At 31.4% G+C, this 10317-nt stretch overlaps 1 protein-coding gene across 1 annotated transcript; it reads right to left on the reverse strand.

Moving 5' to 3' along the window:
- LOC107631872 (zinc-finger homeodomain protein 8-like) lies at positions 1711 to 3775 on the reverse strand. The gene has a single exon (XM_016335443.2). The coding sequence runs from the start codon at positions 3050 to 3052 to the stop codon at positions 1928 to 1930; it is 1125 nt and encodes a 374-aa protein (XP_016190929.1). The 5' UTR covers positions 3053 to 3775; the 3' UTR covers positions 1711 to 1927.

Genomic DNA, 10317 nt, shown 5'->3' on the forward strand with positions numbered 1-10317 from the left:
TGTTTTATTTAAATATTCATTAATTCAATTAATGAATGTTAGATAAATCAAAATCTGACTACTTTCAGTGAAATTTTTGTTGTTATCAAATGTTTCTATTGTAATATTACTTTTTATAATTTATTTTTGTGTTGAATTTTATAACTGATAAACAAGAAGTAAAATCAAGGATGACACCTAAAAATATCTCATCACCCATTTCGTTTTCCAATGTGAATCCACTTTAGAGAGCCATTGTTCTTTGGGCTGAAGCTTATGTTTTTATGACATTGAGATGGGCTAAATTCATATATACAAAACAGAACAAAATCAAAGATCTGGTCCCAATTTAATTTAAAAAAAAAAAAACAAAGAATAAGAATAACAGAGAAGGAAATTCAAAAGAAAAGTAAAAGATAACTAGGTCCACTAACAGAGACAAAGCTACGAAAAATAGCATTAATTCTTCAGTGCACAAAAATTTAAAAGAGAGGATACCCCGTGGCAGTTTTACTGGCATAATCACAATTTTTTAACCATATCAAACTTACAACTGAATTCATCAATTATTAATTAAAGACTAATATAAGTAGCTTTATCGATTATCTTGTAGGGGATATCATTATTGCTGATTAAAAAGCAATGAGTTGGCACCTAATCAATTTTCCGAACTCATGATAAACGTAATAATTTGTGTTTGAATAAAAAGGATTTCTGAGTTTTTTTTCTCTTGAAGATTCTATTAATTAATTAACACTTCAAAGTTGCAACGCAATTTGCTTAATTAGGTTATCTAGAATTCAATGACAGATATTAATAAATTATGTGATCTTTGCCTTTAAAAAATGACATAATCTTTATCTAATTCTAACAATCTAATTAAATTTTAAAAACAAAAGGAAACAAACAAATCTTGCCGCATCATTGAACCAACCCGATATGGAAAGGTGGCAGATTTAGTTTTCAGCACTTCGTCCGTTACTTTCCAAATTCCATTAATTAATTAATTAGTCGAAGCATGCTGCTTGCCTTCTAAGCATAGACAGAAAAAAAAATTAAAATAAAAACATCAATAATAATAATGATCCATACGGATGAACAGTAATATTTAAAAAATAATAAAAAATCAATATTATAAAATTATTTTATTAATTATTTTAATAATAAATATTATGTTATATAAGCTAATTTTAGACATTTCCTTTAATATTATTTTCGGCAATGTCGTTATTCTCCTTCCCCCGTTTTTATTTTATTTTTGGAAAATAGGATAATGGTTGTTCCTTTCGTATACAAACAAAATGGCACTAACGCTTTCAAGAATAAAACTAAGATAAGAAGAGACGACCAAATTAAATGACATGGGGTTAATGTCATTTTCCATATGATTAATGGGAGAGAAAGAGTAACGCGCATGATAAAAACAAAATTAAGAGTTATTAATAATAATGAAGAGGTTAGAGTTATACTTATACCTGATGCAGCAAACGCGTGAGGAAGAAAGTGAAGAAGGCAGAAGCATTATCTGTTTGCAAAAGTAGCAGATCCCCATAAATGAATAAAGACAAAAATTGATAAAGCCTTTGTGTTGGACAAAGCGGTATGGGCATTTTGGGAGGTGCATGCTTCAAGCAAATCAGTAGTAGATGAAATTCATTATTACACTACTGTACTAATGTTTCAAAATTACCCTATCTACCACCTCCACCACCACCATCACTATGCAGCTGAAGAAATTCATCTATATTTAATTTCTTAGACTATGAACAGCAAAATAAACATTATGACATAATGATAATAGTAATAATAATTAAGTGGATTATATTCTCCTATAGCCTTAGCCACATTAAGAAGAGAAAAGAGAAAGAAAGAGGGGAAGGAGTACTAGTAGTAAACAAAAATGATAATAAATGCTAATTAAGTTTTTCTCGGCAGAGAGATAAGAAGATTAAGATGACAAGGCATTGATAGGAACATGAGAAACAACATTATTGATATCTCCATTCTTATTATTATTACTACCATCAGCAGCAGCAGTAGCATTGATTTTCTGATCATGATCATTGATGTGGTTGTTTCCAGCAGCAGCAGGAGGAGGAAGAGGAGGTTCGGAAGAAGAGGATCTCTTCTTGTTGAAAGTGTTCTTGTTATTGTGCATCCAAACCTTGAAGACACCTCTAGGGACACCAATGTCATTACAAAACTCCTGAACAAGAGAATCATCACCTTTGTTGTTCATTCTCCAACCTAATTTCTCAGAGAATCTGTACATCTTCTCCTTCTGTTCTTGGCTGAACTTGGTTCTGTACCTCTTGTTCTTACTGCTATTACTATTACTGCCGCCACTGTTGGCGTTGAGAACCACAGGGGAGAAGTTGTTGCTGTTGTTGAAGGAGTTTCGGTGAAGGTGTTGGTGCTCGTGATCTGAAGGAACTGCAGAATACGCGGTGCCTAAAGCTAAGAGCATGTGCGGCGCGGAGGAGTGGTAAGAACCTGGTGCTGATGGTGGTGGTGGTGGTGGCACGTGAGACAGTGGTGGCGGTGAAGAAGGGCTTGACATCGGGCTAGGGCTCTGGCTTGGGCTTGAGCTTTGGCTTGGGCTTGTACTTTGGCTCATGCCGCGATGAGGGAGTGGTTGCGGCGGCGCCGGTGGGGGTGCAGTGGTGGTGCCGGTGGACGGGGAGTAGAAGCAGTTTAAAAAGGTGGGGGTGGTGGTGCTGGAAGGCTCTGGAGGGTCACGGCGGTGGAAGTTGCGATGGCAGCCGCAGGCGGCGCACTTGAGGGAGCGAGGGTCGGTGGGGTTGGTGGAGGAGGAAGGCATGAACTCGCCGCAACCGTCAAGTGCATGGCCACCTATGCTGGCGGCGTGGTTCTTGAGACATTCTTTGTAGGAAATAACCGCCATGGACGGCGGAGAAGGCCTGGTGGTGGACTGGTGGCGGTGGTGGTTGTTGTTGTGTGTGCCGTTGGTTAAAGATAGTGACTTTAGGGTGTTGGTGTTGGTGGGTTGGGTTGGTGGTGGGGTTTTAGTATCTGAATCTAAGGTGTGGGTATTGTTTGAGGTCAAGTCCATGTCTGAAAAGCTATGAATATATATATATAGAGAGAGAGAAACAGAAAGATAAAAAAGAGAAAAAAAATGTGTTTTTGAAGAGACACGGAGAGACAGAAAATTAGATTTTTTTTCTTTTTACAGGTTTAAACTTTTAACCAATCTATTTTATGAAGGATGAATATATTGCAGGGTTGAAACTTGAAAGGGGAGAAGAAAGAGATGACTAAAATTAAACAAAAAAACAAAGCAGGAAAAAGGGCTAAAGGGGGGTTAAGGGTTTTTTCTTTCGGGAAAATGATGATTATGGAAGGAGGGGAAAGGAGAAGGAGGGTGGTGGTGATGATGGTTATTATAGTGAAGTGATGACAAAATCTGAGGTTTTATGAAGGAATAGAGGGATACAGCCATGTATTGTTAAAAGAGAAGGGGGGTCCCAAAATCTCAACCACTAATGATTTGAGAAGAGAACACAAAACAAAAGAGAACAATTAAACATGATGCTTTTGGGATGCAAAGTAGAGAAAATCTAAATTGAGGTTTTGGAAACATCTTTATGAGTGGTATGTAAGTATATGGTTAGTGGAGATAATATAGGAGATTTGTGTAACTATTGTTGTCAATTGCCATATCAAGTCATTCATGGGTGCTAAAATTGAATCTTGATTATCCATCATCACCTTATTAATAATTACACTGTATGTGTAACTTATTTTTTGGGTTTGGTTTCCGTTTCTCTCTGCTGCTCCTGCTGCTGCTCCTCTTACAATCACATGTGTTAGTTGAGTGCAATAAATTTGTCTGAAAATATTAGGCAAGAATATATTCGATGAGGTCACTGATTCACACAAGAGGCAGTGTCTCTCCTGCAGATGAGTCTTAAAGCCTGTATCTATGTGCTCATTGTCCACGTGGTGCTATTTTACTGGATGCAAATTCATCTATTATTCATTTTTCCTCATAATAATACTAATATATTTCAACTTAACTTATTTAAATTTTAAAATGTCTTCAAAATAATTTATTTTAAAAAGGGTATTATGAAATTTTGAACCATAATGATATTATCATGCTAATGTTTTACTCACATTCATAACTAAATAATAATTTATTATATGGATATATAGTTAAATCAAGAATAAGTTAGTAGAAATTTGAAGAAGTCACATAAAAAATGTGTGTACCTTTGGACTATGATCATCATAATTGATAACAAGTCTTGTTACAGCATAGTACCAAAAGACCATTTGAGCCCAGCTGGCTCTACTGGAATTTGGTTTCTTTCTCTGCTAACATACCGCTTTGCTGCTCCTTCCCAACAAAACCTTACCTCAATATATTCATTTCTTCACTCACCTTATCAATTCTTTTCATGGAGATTCCAGACATTATACTTTGGTTTTGTACAGTCTTCCATATATTTAAGTTTTGAATTTTATCAAGCATGGGATGAATCAGACGTGTACAATGTAATGTGCTGGCCATTTTTAATAACATGGAATGAAATTATCCCAAGTAGCATGATCCTATTTTTTTGGCACATGAATATTATAAGGTAGGGTAATCTAACTTCATTCAATTTAGTATATATATGTTTTAAATTATAAAAGAGAAAAGTTTTTAGGCTGATTTTTTTTAATATGAAAAAAATATTGGTATTTTTGTTAAGAATGGGATTATTTGGTGTAATGATAGGTAGGTGGATTTTGCAGGTAGAAAGTCAGCACATGGGGGCGTGTTGGACAGGTGGCAACATCTTGACCAACATGTGGGAGGCGTGTTGGACATGTGGCAATTAGGACTTGGCTTAGCTACTTGATCATCATCATCATCATCATCATCATCATCATCTAGATCTGTATTAAGTAGTGTTAGGCATTTCCCTCAGTTTGTTGTTGCGGCCGACAATATGCGTGGACATGAAAGGGACTTGTATTTCGGAAATGTACCAAAAACCTTATTACTATCTTGCTTTGTGAATATTAATGCTTACTTGCTCAGCTTTTGTCCCACCCCTCTCTAAGAATTCTATTGTTAGAAGGGTCATTTGTTGCTTCAAATTAATAATAATTTCATAATAAAATTCACTATAACCCTAGTCGCTAATTAAGATTACTGCTCATGATGAGAGCATCAGGTAGTTCTTAAACCAAATTAAAGCTGCTTCCTTAATCAACAATAATTTGTGCTAGCTTATTTTATTTCCTCATACAGGGAAAGGAGGTAATGACAATGCCCTCTCAAACTTCAATTTTTTTTTTCTATAAATTATATATAAGTTTAGTTTTTTTCTTTAATTTATTTTAATATTTTTTTATTAATATTTAATATTTAGTCTCTCCTTAAAATACTTTCGTCCGTGTTTTATTTGGAGTCTATGTTCGAGAGCGCAGGCTTGCTAATAGCGAAGTTTCTAGAAGGCCACCACTTTAATGATTCACCCATTTTATAAACTATTTATTTTTTATTTTTGCTAATGTGAAACTAATTTTTGTTTATAATTTTTACACTTGTTATTTAACATTTGTAAATAACTAATAAAATTTTAAATTTTGTTATATAAATTTTGATACTACGAAAGCACTACTTATCACAAATGTTTAAGTAATTAAATATAGAAAAATATGAATTATTATATATGTACCAACCATATCATCAAACGACGCATTTAATTTGGAACCCTAATCTTGCCTTTTATTATTGGTAATGTGGACGTTAATTCACATACTAATATGACAAATAATGTCAGGTCAGTAGCTGCAAATTCGTTACTCTATTCATAGATCGAATTAATGTGACAAATAATGAACAACAACCTATAACAAGAAAAAATCTGATCTATCAATTATTATTCGAAGAATATGCTTACATGTTTATCATGTGAACACAATTGAATTAAGTGTATATATGGCATTTCATGATTTTACTGTGAAACTAATCTTATGGTGAAGATGATTTTTAATTAATTATCCTTGTGTGCATACCGTCATCAATTTAATTAATTCGGCTACCATTAAAATGTTTCATATTTGTGTCGGTGATTTCACCAACCTTCCAATAATAATCAAACTCCTTAGAATCTTCATACTAGACCTACCATTTCTCAGTCAAGATTGGATGGGGGTGTATGAAAAGATATTCAAGCTAAGGTTGGAACTTAGGATCCCGTATAATAAGATTAAAAATAATTGATGAATAAATAGTCAGCCATATCCAGAAATGAAATGATATATATCAAACTCAAAGCTAAGGCAAGCATGCCCAAAATCATACAATTAAATTTGACAATGTTCAAAAAATGAAAATGATTTGAGTTGATAGGTGAGTGCAGTGTGCCATATTTGTGACAGGTATGTTTTTCACTATTTTGTCATGATTATAGGGACATATATTATATATATATAATAAAGTTGGGTTAGTTGTAAATTTTACTTTATATATATAATAACTTATTAGTAACTAAAGATAAATTCTTAAATAAAACTTAAATTTATAGTAAATTAATTTTTGACCTGTTGGATTGGAGATAGGGTCACAGAGAGAGACATATATATGCATCAAGAGGCAGCCTAGGCATAAGTCAGAACAACAACTATATATATTATCAATTATCAATACTTTCCTCCCTTTTTTCCGATAATGGTTACCGTAAAGTCTTAAATTAATCTTCAATTGAAAAACGAAATTCATAGCTAAATAAAAATGATTGATATAGTTAGTGACAAATGGTTTAATAATCCTAACCCTAACAACAAAACTAAACTTAGCTGTATAACTGATGTAGTGATGAACAATATTTTTCACAGTTATTTATTTTAAATCCTAAAGCCTATTACTTTACAAAATTTATATAAATAATTAAGGAATAATTAATTTGTGAAATTGAGAAAGTAATTGTGAATGGTGGTTATGTCCAGTGGTAAGAAATGAAAATGTATTTTTGGGAAGAGAAGATAGATAGCACGGATGATTCAGTGTCCGACACAGTGAAGAAGCAGAGGCAAATGTACGTGCTATGCTGCAACCAGGAGCCCTTTTTACATCATTAATGCCAAGAAAATATTACTGTCACCACTATTTTAAAGGAGAAACTTTCAACTTTCAATATAATCCTTACTACCCAGTACGAAACTATTTTATTTTACTTTATTATTCATATCATTTTCAATTTAAGTGACAACTGACGAGGGAAAAAAGTGTGTATAATATATTTTATAATAATTTTCACGAATGTATATTATTGTGGGGGAAAACTAGCAGCATAATAAATAATATATACGTATGTTATATAAAGACTATACGGATAATATTGTATTGATCTCTGATCTAATTATAATAATAATTAGAAAAAATGACAAATAGATCCCTCACCTTTTGTTCTGCGGATATTTTTGTCTTTGACCATTGAAAAATATTTTTTAAGTCCCTAACCTTCACAAAACTTGGACGGATCAGTCCCTGACAGAGACATTTGGACGGAGGGACTGATTCGTCCAAATTTTGTGATGGTCAGAAACTTAAAAATATTTTTTAATAGTTAAGAACAAAAATGTCCGAAAGACAAAAAGTAAGAGACCTATTTATTATTTTTTTAATAATTAAAATAAAAAAAATATTTATATAAAAATTATTTATTTAATTTAATATTATTTTATATTTTACTATTTATTTAATTTAATTTTTTATATGATAAAAAATAATAAAATATTCAATAAGTATTAATATTATTGTATTTGTATAAATTGATAAAAAAATTTCAATAAATATTATAAATTTTAATATTTGTCCTTCTAACTTCTTCTTTACATATTTTACAGGATATATATTCAAATTTTTATATAAAATAATAATAAAAAATCAAAGAATTGATGCACTTTTTAAGAGGAATGCTAATATTTAAGAAGGAGAACATATAATTTTTATAATATTAACACTTGTAGTTCTTCTACTTTAATGAATCACGAAAAAAGTGAGATACAACCTTCAAAAGTTTAAAAAATTACATATGATGAGTTTGACCTTAATTTTTTGGAACGAGACCTTAAAAAACGGCTTTAAATTTGGCAATATCACCCAAACTAGAGAGATGAGATTAGACGAGCTTATCTTAAATGAGATTTATATCAAAAGCATTTTGACAATCATCTTCTATGTGGCCCCTCAAAATTTTGTTTCAAGTTCCGCCACCGGTCGAGTTAGATTTTATGATAAAAAAAAAAATAAAAGACAAAGTGGAAATTAAATTAAAATTTGTTCAAGCGGGCAAATATTTTTTATTTTTCATTTTTTTGGTTCATTAAAAAATATCATGCATTATTATAATTAACTAAATCGAAGAGATTCTTGGTCATTATGTATTTTTGTCAAACTTAATTATTATTACCATTAACTTTAGCATCAAAGAGAAGCAAAACTTTGATGTGATGGGAAAGGTAACAGTTGACGTCTACCTTTTTTTTTTTTTTTCGGGTTTGCGCATGCATAATAATTTGACAAATAATAAGAAGCTGCTGCGTGCTTATATGAAACTTAAGTTCACTCATAATTATTAACTAAACTACAAAATCTTCATTAGCAACCAGGGCCACCCTCTCTGCTAAAGAACCAATTTTCATGTTCCACCACGTGTTATAAAACCATTGCCATCTAATGAGGCCATACTCCCTCTCTATGCATAAATAATTGTTTTGAATTTGGTTTTTTCGTGAGTAAATTTGTGGACATTAACAAATTTCATAGGTAAAAATGATAATTAATTCCATAATTGACGCAAGCCATCTGAAAGACAATCATTATTACACTAATCATCAAATTCTAACTGACAATTACCAAATGCCAAGTCTTAGTTTCTTTTGAGCAAAAACAATATCCGACGTTTTAATTTCTTCAATAACCAAGCAAGTATATAAACAATATTAATGTGTGTCCCTATTATTCATGGGATTAATTTAAATTAATTTTTTTAATTATAGAAATAATTTAAAAATAATATATCTATATCTATTATCATAAAAGACTTTATTAAAAAGTTTTTTAAGTTAATCCATTCGAAATATAAAATTTCAATGATTTATTTATCACTTTAGTCTTATAATATATATACCTAGCTACTATCAACATTCAACAACATTCCAATACCCCATTAGGTATGATGCAAATAATTTGATTTGATCATAGTGATGGTAGTCCAATTAATCTTTTCTATCACGCTCAAACTTAGCTGCTCCTATATGACTATATGTATAATGCATGCTACACAAGACTCCAAAACACAAAGATAATGCATTTGTGAATTATGATTTGGTGAACGGTAACATAAATATTGTGACTATATTAATTGATAAGACATTTTAAAATTAAGCCGTATTGTTAATTTTGATTGAATAATGAACTACAAAAAGAAAGAAAAGAAAAGAAAAGATGGATAATAGTAATTACCTACCTAATGGAAGTCTAATCACACACCTAAGAAGATCAAAGAGAAGTGTTTTTTTTTTTAATGGTGTGAGGCTGAGAGCGCTCCAAGCTACGTTTGTAATTCTCAATCATTGGATTTTATGGTGTTTTTTAAAATTGTGAGAACAGTACAATATTCTCCCCTTATATTGACAATATGCTCCTCTTATATTATATATTTTAAATTAAAATATACAATATAAGGGGGCGTATTATACTGTTTCCACAATTTTAAAAAACACTATAAAATCTAATGATTGAGTATTACACCAAAATTTTTTCAATATGCAAAAAAATTAACCTCCAAGCTATGCATAGAATTCGATTTTATTCTCTGTATTAAGGTCAAAACATTTTCTCAATGAATTGAAGGAATACTCTGACAAATTTATTTTATTTTGATTTTATTTTTTGTCATGATTCAAAGAAGCATGCGCAGATGGATGAAGTGAGTGACACAAAGTACTAGGACACGGACATTACAATGAGTGAGTTTCTCTCAAAATAGAGCTTAACTTGTGCAAGTTATGTTACCCTCTCCTCCTTTCTAATCTTCAGGTTTTCAGAAGCCCCATTAATAATTGAATTGATAAGGACTGAAATGTTAGTTACTTGTGCAAAAAGAGCAAGTTTCTCTCTTAGATGCATAAGCAAAACCAACAGAAAAAAAGACAATGTGTGTTTAGCTATATTTGCTTACCAAGAATTTAAATTAGTTAGTCACTGACATATTCTTTTTTATTTGAAATAATTATTTATCTGTTCTAAATAATACATTGAAAAAGACTTAAGTAATTTTTTATTCTTATAAAACACGTGACATGTCTTTG

The sequence above is a fragment of the Arachis ipaensis genome, chromosome B03 (assembly GCF_000816755.2).
Source record: "Arachis ipaensis cultivar K30076 chromosome B03, Araip1.1, whole genome shotgun sequence".
NCBI classification, from domain to species: Eukaryota; Viridiplantae; Streptophyta; class Magnoliopsida; order Fabales; family Fabaceae; genus Arachis; species Arachis ipaensis.

What these genes read in the sequence shown, in the direction of transcription:
- LOC107631872 (XM_016335443.2), bottom strand. Translation starts at nt 3,052, where the DNA reads ATGGACTTGACCTCAAACAATACCCACACCTTAGATTCAGATACTAAA.